The 15,076-nt window shown below is 43.7% G+C and overlaps 2 protein-coding genes and 1 long non-coding RNA gene across 3 annotated transcripts in view; 1 reads left to right on the forward strand and 2 right to left on the reverse strand.

Moving 5' to 3' along the window:
• The window catches only part of Unc-115a (actin binding LIM protein Uncoordinated 115a), a 50,128-nt gene extending 35,075 nt beyond the window's left edge, over window positions 1-15,053 (forward strand). Inside the window, exons 15-16 of the mRNA XM_013309853.1 lie at window positions 13,347-13,349; window positions 14,628-15,053. Of these exons, the coding sequence (XP_013165307.1) occupies window positions 13,347-13,349; window positions 14,628-14,813 (189 nt within the window). The 3' untranslated portion in view covers window positions 14,814-15,053. The remainder of the gene's footprint in view (window positions 1-13,346; window positions 13,350-14,627) is intronic.
• Window positions 4,366-5,791, reverse strand: LOC106116280 (general odorant-binding protein 69a). The gene has a single exon (XM_013310042.1). It carries the CDS (start codon window positions 4,984-4,986, stop codon window positions 4,576-4,578), a length of 411 nt encoding a protein of 136 aa, XP_013165496.1. The 5' UTR covers window positions 4,987-5,791; the 3' UTR covers window positions 4,366-4,575.
• Window positions 5,895-11,599, reverse strand: LOC106116281 (uncharacterized). Its single transcript, XR_001227799.1, has 3 exons — window positions 8,842-11,599; window positions 8,525-8,650; window positions 5,895-7,172 (listed from the first exon to the last, which is right to left on the reverse strand). It is a non-coding gene; the product is annotated as an uncharacterized LOC106116281 (long non-coding RNA).
• Window positions 15,054-15,076: the final 23 nt, after the last annotated feature.

Genomic DNA, 15,076 nt, shown 5'->3' on the forward strand with positions numbered 1-15,076 from the left:
TTAAATTAATCAGTCTGTTTATTCCTCCGCTCACGTCTGCTGTCGGCTGTAAAGATATCGCTCCTGTCATTTAAAATATATGTATTGCCATGAAAAATTAATAAGTTGTGTAATTTAGAAAGCAAAATGGTGCACAAACTACAAGAAAATCGCGATGACGTAAAAAAGAGCGAGATATGAGTATTGCAAAGATCCCGAGCGAGCGCTTATGTTACAACAAACGTACTTGTCTGTACGTCCACTTATTTATTCGGCATCATTTTATATCTATGAATGTTAATATTTTTAATTTTATTCGAGGCAAGTTGTAGAGCCCCCGCGCCCGCCCCCGACTCCGCCCCCGCCCCCGCCCCCGCTTCGTGGCAATCTCCTACACTAGAGCAGCTAATCGGTTGTTAGTATGTATTGTATTGTATATTGATATTCATTGTAAGGCAGCTAATGTACAGGCGTGCCGGGGGCGCGGGGCTGGGGCCGGGGGGCGGGGCTGGGGCCGGGGCGGGGGCTGGGGCAGCCGGCGCATCTTTTTATACACATTATATTTAATAAATATATGAACGATATTATGATAACTCTTCACATAATACTTAGTCTGTAAGGATGCGGTGTGATTTTTCCTCGTATTTAGATGTATCGGACGGTTCATAGAACTGTCGGCCTGCATGAGACGACGTCATGCTGCAGGCGTTGTGCCGGCTACCACCCGGCGACACCCCGGCGACGCCGCGGTGTCCTCGGCCCGGATATCATCCTCTATACTTTATGTATTCTCAGTAGGAATAGTTTCTGTGTACAAGTGACTCAGCCTCGCGCCTGATACCACACTGTATACACATCTCGTCAGGTTTACGGAGCGGATGTGTGTGTGTGAGTGAGCTCGGTGTTAATTTTTACTTTAGTGAGAACCAAATATATGAGTACTTTAAGAGAAAACATTATATTGCGTTAGAGTAAGTTGGGGTTACAATCGAGTACTATATTATAGTGTAGATGAAGGTTTGCCGGCGGCCGCGTCGCGCGCACCTCTACCCTAAGCAGTGATTTTATCTTTCTTAATTAAGATCGATTGAATGGCAATGAAAGAAGTTTATTTATTAAGTAAATATAAAGAAGTGTTGTAACAGTTAGCAGCTAGCAGCTAGCAGCTAGCAGCGCGCCGCGCGGCCGTACTTCACTACTTATTGTTTTTAATATTATTTTAGCGATGCATTGCGAGTGGTCGGTGAGTGAATGTGCTCTGCAAGTGCCTCTGTTGTTACCATTGCGTGTGTGTCTGTGTGTGTGGCGGCCACGCAGCGGGTGTAGGATACCACTTTATATAGACATAAACATATATACAACTTTATAGTAAACGTCTTATCTGAACTTGCACCTGGAGCTGCCACAGTGAGGTGGTGGCGTTAGTGTCGCCGCTGTGTCAGCGGGACGCGAATGATTACGATTCATCGGTGATTTTATGTAAAGACTATGCTTTTGAAGTAATAAAAAATTGCATTTCCGACTACTTTTTACTGTTGTTTTATTTGAATAGCACTATCTTTCGCTTCTGACAATTATGTGCACGTTTATTTCTCGACACGCAAACCCTTGCATACATCGATAATCTTTTAAACAAATTTCGCAAGAGCTATTAAACTTAATCTGAAAAATATAACGAATATTAATATTAGACACACCCGAAATATTAATCACTCTCGCGATCGTCTTCGACAAAATTTGTGCAGCGCCTCTATCGGGCGTAAAGTACTCTGCGTAAAATAATCTGATACTAATATTGACATAATTGTCGATGACGTTATGAAGAAGATTGTCGTAATATTTCGTGCTAGGGTTACAGAACGGATACTCTTGTACAAAATATGATAACGAAGAAATGAGAGACCCACTTGTATATAATAATCCTTGGTAATAACATTATAGTCAAAACATAGTTTACAAGTTTGGAAAAAAAAATAATCTTTTTTTATAATAAAAGCTCAGTGGCAACACCTACTTCTTGTATTGTAAAACTTTTTCCTCTAGATTATACTTGTATTTTTTGCCATTGCAATACTGTAGAAGTATCATCTTTGACGGCTACATGACTGATAAAGTGTTGCATACTCAATGTTGGTAACTTCGTATAATTATTTATTTACTGGAAGGTTTAGAACAAGGAAAATATAGTACTGAAAGATTTTGTTCTGAAGTTGATCGAATATGCTCCACTTTTTCATTTCAGTAAAAAAATCGATGGTAGCTCACATCACGTGAGCTTCAGTAGTTTATCAATACTTCTATATATAGCGAAGAAAAACACATTAAAACCAATTGTACCCCTTTTCTTCGCTTCCTCTAAAGTTTGACTAGAAAATAGGTATTATGTAATTAGGCGTTGTGTCGCACGGTATAAAAATGATTGAAGTCAAAAGAGTGTACCCGTAGATAAGATAATGATAAGTGACGATAACATACGTAGCGCGAGTTGATAAGCACTAGCTTAGTTGGTTCTCTCAGACAGAGACAACTGGCAACTCCGTCGTCGGCTGCCGCGCGTGCTAATCGTATCGCACCAGTGAATCAATTTTGATTGTTCGTTCTAAATTTCCGATGACTTAGTGACAAAAATAGTGTAGTAAAAATGACATTGGTAAATTGGTAAATGAAATAAATCGTATATAAATTTAACCGTTTCTGTGTTTATTTCGTGCTTAGTGTCAGTATTAAGTGAGTATTATGAACTTTGAGGACTATGAAACCCTTCCAACCCAGAACTCTGTCACACATATGACAGCTGGAGCGATAGCGGGAGTGATGGAGCATTGCATAATGTACCCGCTCGACTCCGTCAAGGTGAGTGGCGCCCGGGAGCCGGACCCCGTGCCTTACGGCATAACCTACACGGCCCCTGACCGCATCTTAGTGCTTCGCGCGTTGCGCCACAGCTTTCTTTAAGGGGTTATGTAAAAACCAATAAGACTTTCGTTTGTTTTCCCGGAGCGCAGACCTATAAACTTTCGGTTTGACATGAGTTGTCGTGCAAAACTGCTCCTGTTTTTTGAACATTGACAGCTGTTTATTTCTTAATCATTCGGCTATCACTTGAGTTTAGATTAAAATTTTGTTGGAATTTGTTTTTTTCTTGTTTAGTTCCCTTATAACGGGATTAGAATTATTTTTTTTGATGGCTAAACATTTTGGTTGTTTACATGTAAATTTAGCTAAATGATGCTATTAATGCTGACATTGCAATAATAGTTATTCAAGGTCTTGTATTCTTCAAGTTTTAGTAAACAGAATAATAATCTTGTATTATTAATATTATAACACTGGAATGACATCAACAGAAGAGAAAACATATTTATTTTCTTTCATTGTTAATACTTTGTAATACATGTAACAAGACACAACAGGACTATGTACTTGTTTATTTAATATTTGTTTAAAAAAATTGTTCATCTGTTGTATTACATTGTTATAAATAATTATATTAACAATAAGAAACTTTAAGAAAGTTATATTTGTTTGTTTTTCTTATTGTTACTTACTTACAATTTGCTCCGGCAGACACAGTGTAAAGCAGACGGATGAAAAGTAAAAATTAACAAGTGAAAGTTCTGGTATTCGTAGCTACATGTTTTTCAAGACTTTTTAATCGGAGAAGTTCAATTTGATGAAAGATTGAAAAGTATATGAATATTGCTTTGGGCTAGCCGAGTCTCATATTATGTACCTTTTGGTTACAGAAGGATTTTTTTTCAAAGATATCCTGCTTTAAGGGGAATAGTCAAGTTTATATAAGATTAGTACTGGAACTTCCTGATGACCATCCTAAAGTCTGACCAAGTGGGTCCTGGTATCATCTAAAGTTTGCATTGGGACCCTTCGAAGCAAGTTTTTGGAAAACCTTGAGAAAATACTGTCACTTTATTTGGCAACACAGGATAAAGCCAGGTTGCCATCTACCCGGCACACATTCCATATTTACAGACCCTGTGTTTTTAATAAAAAAAACACAGGGTCTGTAAATCAGTATAGATATGACAGATGTGCATGACAGTACATTATCTAGGGGTGATTCATTGTTAATTTTTTATCAAGAAATATATATTAAAAAATAATTTGTAGGGCAACTAGAGAATTCTTAGCCATAATTTATTACAAGATTGCTTTATGGATTTTCCTTAAGCGCATGTGACTATCCTGATGAATTTTATGGTGTATTCCCTGCTACTGCTAACTGCATACAATTAGTTCAATTAAATATTTTTTAATCAACAATCACAGCGTAACTCCAATTACTTAAATGTTATTTATCTTAGAGAGTATGAGATTTTAAAATGTATAGAGAGTTGTTATTACTAGAAAATGTAAAAAAATCTTGTAATCTTGGAAGTAGAAATAAATTTTATGAAAATTTATATATCACATTTAAGTATAACATATTGTGTAGATGTAATTAATGCAAGCAGTATATTACACAATGTCTAAGATGCACTTTAATTATAATTTTTATGTTGCTGTTTGATTTTGATATGTGTAAACTATTGGTTGTGTGTTATTACGGGGCGAATGTGGTGCACGGCTCAGGGCGGGCTATATGAGGAAGTAGTCGGCCGGGTTGGCCTGCTGCCAGCACAGCTGCGTGCTGTACGCGGTGTCGCAGTCGTCGGCGCCGGCGCGCGAGCCGCACGCCCGCAGCGACCCCTCGGTCTTGGCGCGCATGTCATCAGGCAACATGGCCACTACTGCCTCCACGTCCACTGCGCCCGCAGACATCATGCCTGCCGTCTCCATCACGCACTTGATGTAGCACTTGAGCTTGGCGTCAGGCGGCAGCGCTGCGCCAGCGTTCACTTCCTCCACTAGGCGCAGCTCGACGCCGCTCTCCTCGGCGCAGCTCTCGCGCAGCATTCGCGCCAGCTCCGCCATCTCCTCGTCCAGGCAGAGCGCTGCCACCAGCAGCGCGGCCGTCGTACACAGCAGCAGTTGCCTCCTGACACACATTTTGACGCCGTTCTGAGTACCGGCCGGTGGTCCGCTCTGCCAGTTATATATCGAACCTCAATGTCACCACACTTCCTTGATTATATGTCTTTTGTTAAATTGATGAAAAAATTGTACATCGATAGGCTGTTATTAAGAGTCTTTTGTTTGTCATTTTTATATTATTGGCGAAGTCACGCCAACAAATTGTCCGGCAAATAAAATTATTAGGTGCATACCAGTTGTTAGTTGCGGAAACAATCTTGTTTTTACTTTGTTATATTTGTCAAACGTGTAATTTTTCGGTATTGTTTACGGCGTAACTGTGGCCAGCAGCTGGCGAGGACCAAGCACCGCTCGTATCTCCCCTCTCGCCGCTCGTATCATCAGCCACAGTCTTTCGACATAAACACTAGGAAGTCTGAACTGGGATAAGATAATTCTATTTTTACCACTGAGGTCGAGTTTAAAGCTTGCCCCCCGATATCGAATATTTGATTCAACTCGTCGCCGCGACACCAATACTCGTTAATTTAAATTTTAAATGTCAGCTCTCCCATACGATGCACAAAATAACATGCAAATTTTATTGTTTGCCTCATTCTAAAGCACTGTACCTACCTACCATTATAATTTCACGTCAGAATACAGTTTAAGATAAAGGGGGAATTGGGTGGGGAATATAGGTGACAATGGAGATGGTAAAAGGAAAGAAACAGGCATTACAATCGGCGAGTTTGTACAATAGGGATTTAGAGCATGAGTAAGTCCTAGAGGATGCCATCGCTGCCGGCTGTTGTACCGTTGTTGACCGTGTTGTTGTTGTTGTTGTTGCAGACGCGCATGCAGTCGCTGCGGTCGGCGCACAACGGCAGTATCCGCGAGACGCTGCGCTACATGGTGCAGCGCGAGGGCCTGCTCAGGTAACATATCACACCACACATGCCACACACACATACACACCCACAACTTCATATAGAGATAGTGATTAGGAAAATATATGCGTAATTTTGGATAACAGTAGCGATGCCGCATGGGTCGCTTTGTAACACCATGATTTGACTTCGTTCAGTTATCATTGCAAGCATAAGGCGGAAGGCAACTACAGCACTCGTCTGCCGGAAGCTCATCACAAACATACTGCGCCTCGTTACACTGTGTTTGTGTACACCAACTGCGTCCCACTGTGTTGCTGCAGCGTGTGGCGCCGCGGACGTGTCTATGCTTCCGCCCAATGAGTGGCCATCGATAGACAATATCCTGTTTAATTTTCCTAATCTTTTTACTATTAGGACAGCAGTTAGGGATTGCCTCTCGTTGGCTGTTGCCGCAGCGAGCCCTTCCCCAGCCACAGAGAAGCATAGCCTCTACTGAACTGCGATACCGCTATCGATCGCTTCTCAGTTCAAATGAAACTATGTAATTACAAATTGATAGCATCAAATCCAAAATCCGGAAATATAATTTGTTCGTTAATTTGACACAGTTTTCTTGATAACTTCGCTATACAAGACTATCGGTGCAAAGATTACTCGCCGTAATCTTTTGTAGCACCTCCGATAACCTTGAGCCGCGAGCTCGGCCTCACCTGGAGCAATGTGGTAATGGTGTGGAAGTATTGACATATCTAGCGGTTTTATGGCATAGTCGGTTTATTAAATCTTTCAACTCCCATTCCTACACTTACTAACTACACTTTCCTTTCCCCACATTTCCTTCAGCAACTTTTATAGGTAGTGGTGATCACTAAATACAGTGTGTGCCGCGATACGCGATCCGCGATCAACCCTTGTTCTTACATTGCGAAATGATTTTTAATTACTTTGTCACGATGACTTCCTCGAGGCGTGCAGCGGCGGCGGCGCGGGCGCAGGCGCGGCCACGGCGCTATCGGCCGCTATCGCCTTATCAGCGTACGTGAGGCTGCGGAAGAGTCGCCAACTGAATGATAACACAATTGAGCTGCCGCGAATTGTCCGCAGGTCAGCGTGTTATCACACCGTGCATCCGCCGCTCGGCACATATGCAACTTTTACATCAAATTTTAAGATTATTTATTTTAATTATTAAAAACATCATATTTGAAGCTCCACCAACGTGTTTTGCACTTTCGGACGGAGGCGTCGTCTCCCCACGTTCTTGTCTTGTGTCCAGCGGTATACAGTTCTCCTGCCACGTCCGTAGCCACTTGAAATCTTGATATATTTCTGTAATATATAAAAATTTGTTGGCACCTTTGCATGCATAAGTGGCTGACCTACCACAAAATTTATTGAAATTATTATTATAACTTAAATTTGCAACAACTTGTTCTTTTTATACGTATTATTGCACAAACTACGTGCGCGTATGCGATGATACAGAAAATAGATTTGTCTACGATTTAAAGAATTGTTCAAATTATGTAACAATTTACTAATCTGAACTAGACAACAGTGTTGCATAAGATACCGCCAGAGTTTCAGTTCCAAGAGCAAATATACTAATTAACTATACCATTAACATTATAAATGTCCCGACCATCGCGAACTTTTCTTATCGATCGCTATCTTGCTGTAAGTTTGATAAAGTAATTGCGCCATGTATGTAGGTATACACAAGACTGAGCACAGGACTGTTAAAACCGCGCTGATGCAAATCAATTGGTTTTGTAGGTACATATCGAACCCACGACTGACACTCCACTTAGACTATTGGAGAGGGTCAAAGTCAAAAGCTAATGAAACAGTGAGGTGTCCTAAGGGCATCGTATGCGGCGGCTCGCGTTATGAATCGATTGCCCTTGTGTACGACCACACAGCAGTCACAGCAGCGGCGGTGAACTTGACCCGCGCCGCACGCCACTCTCGCCGGCTCCCTCCTCCCTTCTCCCTTACACCCTTATACCCTTACATGCCACCCTGAACTAAATATTAATTTCTCGCTTTTTATTTTTTGTCTAGGCGCTCCTGCTGTGTTTGGAGTTATACTTTATACTGAAAGATTTACTATAATACTTTTTTATTCTATATCAGATTCATTTGTGTAATGAATAAATTCTATTTTTAGGTTTTTCCTTTGGCATTTATTGGTATTGCAAGGTAACGTGGACATCACATTTGTTTCACAAAAACAAGCAACGTGATTAAAACAATTGTAGAAATCTGTTTATGTTTACAATTTTGTCGTATACCCGCTGCCTTGTCGTGTCGAGGCGTGTCTCCGTGCACACGATACATCCGCGTATATTATGTGTGTTCACGTATATTAATTCCTAGCTTCTTCATTGTAAAGAAACGATTTGTTCCAACATTGATGCGAAATGTTTTCTGACGGCTGCTTTAGGTATTAAATAACGCGGTGGAGCGTCGCCGCAGCGCGCGTATGCATAATTAATGTCACCGCAACACCTCGACTCCCCACGATTGTGAGTGCTGACTCGTGTGACGGCTGTGACGGCTGACGTCAGCGTCCTCGCCCACAGGAGGGATCCGCGAAGTGTCAGGCTCGGAGGTCAGCGGCTAACGAAAGAACCCTTAGCCTACCACATGGAAAAAAGCATTTAAGAAAACAAACTTACGCTAACTCCATTTATATTAACATTGTTTCAACGAGAGCGACACACTGCGAGCACACGGCGCAGCGGTGATAGCTGGAGCTCGCGTGTTTCCGTAGAACTTCCGCCTCAACGGCGATGATGACGCCCCTAAAGATATTTTATAAATAATAGCAAATAGTCGTTTACACTTTACATGACAATCGTAAGGATACCAGTTATCAGTTGTTATTGTACATAGATAAGGTGCTGTATAATTAATATAGTTAAAAATATTCAAATTTACATATAATTTAACAACTAACTAATTCGATACATGTAATGTAACAGAATGCGGTTACACTATCAGCAATTGTCACGGCGCGCCATGTCGCCTGCCGCCTGCCGCCTCTCGCCTGCCGCCTCGCCTCGCTGATAATCATAATAGTATAATTACTGCAAGAAGTACGAGATTATGCAGCAAGTGAGACGACATCCTCCCGCTTGACGAAGTGAAGATCCGAAACGATTTCTATTCAAACAAAATGTCGTGGTCGTCATCTCTGCCCATACACTTCATCTTTCATTGATTCAATGTGATGATGTAAACATTTTGATTAACTTTAATCTACTTACAATGTCATTGATTTTACCACATTGCTTCATCTTATCTACTTAAACACACACACACTCACACACAAACCGAGAAATATCTTCAAATATGCCTTTCCCGTATATGTGACTTATGACTGAGCTGAAACTGGCTGTTGGGACTGGCCGGTGCGAGCCAGCCGCGCCGGAGTGGGCGCTGGCCTATGAGAAGTTTAGCACAGTAGCCGCCGCGTGGCACGTGACGATGTGTTTGCTCCGTACACATCCTTACGCAACCGTTTACCGGCTGCCGTCTGTTATTTGTACTGACAACTTGATTGTCTAGAGAGATTACGCTTTGCTGATTACACTTGATTGCATTATTGATTTTACTCATTACATATTGGCATAGCGAGTATTTATATTAAATGCAAGGAACATAAGGAAAATGCTTCTCCGGTATAAATGTATTTCAATATTATGTACTAGCATTGCAGAGAACAGACCATTTCGCTCCATTTGTCTATTTAAATGACTAATGTTTACTGGTAATTGAAGAGATTGTAAGCAATAATGTATGTTCACAAGATGTGCTCGTTATGTGAAGTTTAGGTCAACCTTTCCGTGTTACTCTATTTACATGAAAGTTTACTATTTAATTAATGTTGTTGATTCCGTTCCAAAGAACACACTTCACAAATGAATGCATGACGCGGTGAGAGGCGTGCGTTCGTGCGGACATAATTATTGTGCACGAATTGTGAACGTCTCTGCGACTGATAAGATTCACTTCTCAGTTCTCAGTAGAGCAAACATTGCGCCTTTTCGTAATAAAACATTGTCGCTATCGTCTGTTTTATTACCAACTTGCGCTAAATTGGCGATTACACGTTTCTGAGATGTGTTACAAAAAGGAGACATTGTTACGTATCCGCACGTGGGTTTGCTTGCGAGTTGAGAGTCGCAGTACCGAGTGCCGGCCGGACTACATCCGCACTAACCGCCCTCACCGCCCGCGGGCGGTACATTTGATTGCCATTCATTCATTCATTCATTGCTCGGTGCATCACCTTCTAGTTCATTGTATAATTCTCTCCCGTCTCGTCGTCAGATTCTATCACATAAACACTGCGTACATACGTGTATAGTTAAAATGCTTTTGTAATCTTGTTATAGTAGATTTTGGTGGGCGTTAAATATCGCTTGTTTTATTGCTCAGTTTATCATACATTGATGACATAACGTAACTAGTATAACCATAATAATAAATGTAGCGTGTGCGTGTGCGTGGGGAAACCCCCTGCGCGCTGCACTGCCTAGAACTGCGCGGTGCGGTGCGGTGCGGTGCGGTGCAGCTCCCAGTTAGGACGTGAGCTCACCGCAGATTTGATTGAATCATGTGTCATATGCATTGTATTATGAAGCGGTTTATCATTGCGGCATTTAAAATAACATTTTATTCTTGCCAGAATGGGGAAGGAGCGAAAATATTGTATTCCATTTTTAACCGACCTAAAAAAAGAGGAGGTTCGTCTGAATGTTCTGTTTAAACAAATTTCTAGTATTACTGTGGGTAGAATTTTTTTTTATAAATCCTAAAACAAATTTGAAAGAGTAGATACGCAACACAAGCGGAACTGTATGTAAATCGCGGTGTAACGCTGACTGGTAACAACCGCGCCTTGAGACCTTCGCAAGCGGACGACGGCAATTGCTGATTTCTTAAATTCAATTACATTACGTTGCAAATCGTGTGTCTATTAATTTTAATACAATGGATTTTTGAGTAGGCGGAGCCCCAAAATATGATATACTACTACCTCATAACGGAAAAGCATGAAGAATAGCTTTGTTTTCCGGCCGATGAGTGAGGTCCAATTCTAGTTCCCTTATTTTTCTGATAGAGAAAGACGCGAAGTGTTCCGATATCAACTCTGATAGACGTAAGTGTTACCCACTCGCTGGTAGGGTGGAGTGTCACTCCCCCCGCCCCGCAGCACGCCCCGCCCCGCCCCGCAGCAAGCCGCGTGCAGCCTCAAGGTTACCCGGCATGTGCCACAAACACACATCAATAGACAACGGAACGGTTAGTATAGACCTGAATAACACATTCATGGCATCGATTAAGTATGTTTTGGTTTTTCTTACCATTAGAGCATAGAAAACATTTGTGACGTAAATTTGACAATAAATCGATGAAACAAGCCGCCGTCACTCGGTACAATGACTCAGCACGTTATGTATAAAGCAAGTCGTCGCGGTGCCGCTTAGTTGCCGCCGCGGCGACCACAGCGACGACCACAGCGACCCACTAGAACTACAAATGTATAATATATAGATATTGAGGGAATTCTAAACAAGAGCTTGCCGCCCCACCCGCGCCCCCGCAACCACACCCGCACAGCCCGAGCCCCGCACGTGCTGCGGTTTACCGCAAGACGCTACCCGCAACTCTCCAGTAGGAGGCTTACTCAAAGTTTATTTTTATCTATTATAGCTGTCGCCCGTGACTACGTCCGCGCGGAATGACAAAAAACGTAATTAGTAGCCGGTGTGCTTCCAGACTATGCTCTACATATATGCCAAATTTCAATGAGGTCCGTTCAGCCGATACCTTCAAACAAACATCCATCCATTCATCTAAACATTCGCATTTATAATATTAGTAGGAAGATTAGAACAAAAGGCGCATCCTGTACTGTAGAACTGAACTTGAATTTTAAAACAGTGAAAACACCACAGGATTTTAAAGGAAACGTCAAAATGCGCGAACCTAAAATTCACAAAGAGCACATCCGGGAGTCGCGTCGCCGACCTTGACCTTGCTCCAAGTCTGCGGAGCGAGGGGGAAGGGAGGAGCCAGTGTGCGACGCGACTCGCTTTCCCTCTCGTAACGTAGGTCGGCGAGTAAGCAGGGAAGCGCGTTGTAGCCAAATATTTCTTGAGAGCTGGAACGTTGTATTTTGTACAATTTTCTGTTTTTTTTTGTCAAGCTAAGGCATACTGTATTGCGCAGCGTCGTGGCTTGATGGCGGCACATCGCCGGCTGTCGTCACGCCAACCGACACAGTTTAGCTATATGACGAGCATTTGTCGTCGGATTGAACGCCGCTTCATACCATGTTCTTTGGTTTTTTTTCTGTTTATTTATTATGTGAGGTGAAGGCCAACTCATCATACAAATGATAACAATACAACATTGTGAAATAAATATTTATATTCATATAGCTATTTTTTTATTTGTGTTAGGTCGGTTAGCGTACATCTAAATGTTAGATGACATCAAAGGAGACGTGATCTGTACACAAATTATTCTTAAAGCGTGTAAAATAAATATAAGTCCTGAAACTAAGTAACATAGTTTTGTACAAACTACATATTATTTATCATGTTTCATTGGAAATCCCATAAAAACAATTCAATTCAAACATTTCATTAATTTTTATTTCTAACAATAAATATACTTTTATAAGAAAGCACAATATTATAAATAGTAGCATATACTTAAATGACAATTGTTCAGCTGCAGTTTGTGCACTGTGGCACCGCTATGCGGTCATTTTCCTGTTGAGTTTCACCGGGTCAGGCGCAGGCGCAGGCGCAGGCGAGGTGCGCTCGTTTCCCGCCGCAATCGCGCCGATACTCGATACACATTATTCAATGTTTACAAGTGCTTACTTTGTTTGCTATGCATAGGAACATTTGACCCAACTCTCTTGCAGACTGATCCATTTATCTTATGTTGTGTTTTCACTTAATATAAAACATTGAAAGACGTCTTGGCATACATCACACCTTTTCAAAGAGACAGAGAAAATTTGTTTTGTAGCTGTGAGTTAGGTAGTTGTGAGTGTGGTTGTTGCAGGCCAATCCGCGGCATGTCTGCAGTGGTGGCGGGCGCAGGTCCGGCGCACGCCTGCTTCTTCGCCACCTACGAGCAAAGCAAGCACACGCTGGGACACCTCACCAGGCACCGCCACGACCACATCACGCACGGTCAGTACCCGCGCCTCCGCTTTAATGAATAATTATATAATTATCGCTTAAGATGTGTTTGTAAACCATTCCAGGTCTGTCGGGCTGCCTGGCGTCGCTGGTGCACGACGCAGTGTCTAACCCGGCGGAAGGTGAGTGTCGCAGTAACAGACACAATGACAGTGCCACTGGAACTTAGAAGAGCACATTGTGCTCCAATTGTCGCAGGACAATTGTCCACCGCGGGATGTAGACGACCGGCCGTCCGCGCGTCTACACATTCCATTCCGGCTGGATAAAGAGCGTGAGCGAATCAAGTCAAATTAGAATCGATCTGTTCGTGTGCACAGCCATATATTCGTTAAACTTCAGATACTCAGCGGAGTAAAGTTTTGGTACTATTGTTATTTTAAATGTATGATTCCGTTCTGGTAGATCAGTTGTGACGGTGTGACCGACTGCCTGCCTCGCTGTCAGGACGAGCTCACAAATTGCGGAACAATTTACGTTTAGATTCCATTTATAACGATGAGAGGTCGGTCACGTCGTCACGCGCGCTAGCTTCTCGGAAACGACGCGCAAGAGGAAAACGTTGACGACTTTGTGCGTAAGACAACTTGATGCCAAATTTTATAAATCTATCAAATGGCAATTGTATGGAATTTAAAAAACAGATGAAGCACAAAAAATAATTTACAGCTTCACGGCGGAGAGCAAGCGAAAAAGTAATGCCCAAACGATATACGTGAATAGTTGAACTAACCAGTCTGTCGGAAGGGTTGCAGCACTGACTACTGCAGAGCACCCTATGTAAACAGTAAGGGACATAACTCATTCGTACTCGCATCACTCACTGTCTTTCTCGTGTCGTGTGTATCAGTGGTGAAGCAGCGGCTGCAGATGCTGCACTCGCCGTACCGCGGGGTGTGGGAGTGCGCGCGCCGCATCTACCGCGCCGAGGGACTGCGCGCCTTCTACCGCTCCTACGGCACGCAGGTCGCCATGAACGTGCCATTCCAGGTCAGTCAGCGCATAGATTTCTTACTTTCTGACTGCCGTAGAGCAGGGAGAAGGTCTGTATAGAGGTATGTAATGAACTGGTTTGCGGCAGGCGGTGCACTTCGTGACGTACGAGTGGTGCCAGGCGCGCGTGAACCCGACGCGCGCGTACGACCCCGCGGCGCACGCGCTGTCGGGCGGGCTGGCGGGCGCGCTGGCCGCCGCCGCCACCACGCCGCTCGACGTCTGCAAGACGGCGCTCAACACGCAGGAGGCGACGGCGGACGGGCTGGCGCAGGCCGCCGCCCTCGTCCTGCGCACCTCCGGCCTCAAGGGCTTCTTCCGCGGCCTGCACGCGCGCGTGCTCTACCAGATGCCCGCCGCCGCCATCTGCTGGCTCACCTACGAAACCTTCAAGCACATCCTCGCCAAGGTCCGTGCCGACTCTCTCCGTTTTTCTTGTTGGCCAACGCGGCCGAAATTATATTCTGTCGCGACAAAAACTATCCGGAACGGAATGTTAAATCTTGTCTGCGGTTAATATGTCACTTGTCTTCTAAATTTTTTTGTTTTCTTTTTTCAGACGGAGGGCGGCGGAGGGGATGGGATTGCAAAAGACAGAACGGCCGGCATCAGTAATGTGGGCAACGTGGGCAACGTGAGCGGAGTGGGCGGCGTGGGCAGCGTGGGCGGCGTGGGCCCGCCACTGGCGTGTGCGGCGCTGCGGCTGGCGGCCGAGGTGCCGCCGCCGTCGCTGACGCGCTCGTAGTCGCCGCCGGCGCCCTCTTGTTGAACTTTGTTGTTGAAAACGTTGACAAAAAATATATTTGTGTTTTTTTTTGGAAATTTCTCGCCCGATTTCGTTTCGGTCCGATGTCTGTGATGTTGTTTTAATGTGGTGCGGGGCGCGGCCGGAGTCTGCGCGGGAACGGACGTGTATTGATTCTATCCTATGTTTTGTTTGTTGAGGGTTAGAAAGTCCTCGCTCCGCCCCCGCCCCCGCCCCCGCCCTGCCCCTCTCTGCCCCGCCCC

The sequence above is a fragment of the Papilio xuthus genome, unplaced genomic scaffold (genome assembly GCF_000836235.2).
Source record: "Papilio xuthus unplaced genomic scaffold, Pxut_1.1 DF827756.1, whole genome shotgun sequence".
Classification (NCBI taxonomy): Eukaryota; Metazoa; Arthropoda; class Insecta; order Lepidoptera; family Papilionidae; genus Papilio; species Papilio xuthus.

What these genes read in the sequence shown, in the direction of transcription:
- LOC106116280 (XM_013310042.1), bottom strand. Translation starts at nt 4,986, where the DNA reads ATGTGTGTCAGGAGGCAACTGCTGCTGTGTACGACGGCCGCGCTGCTG.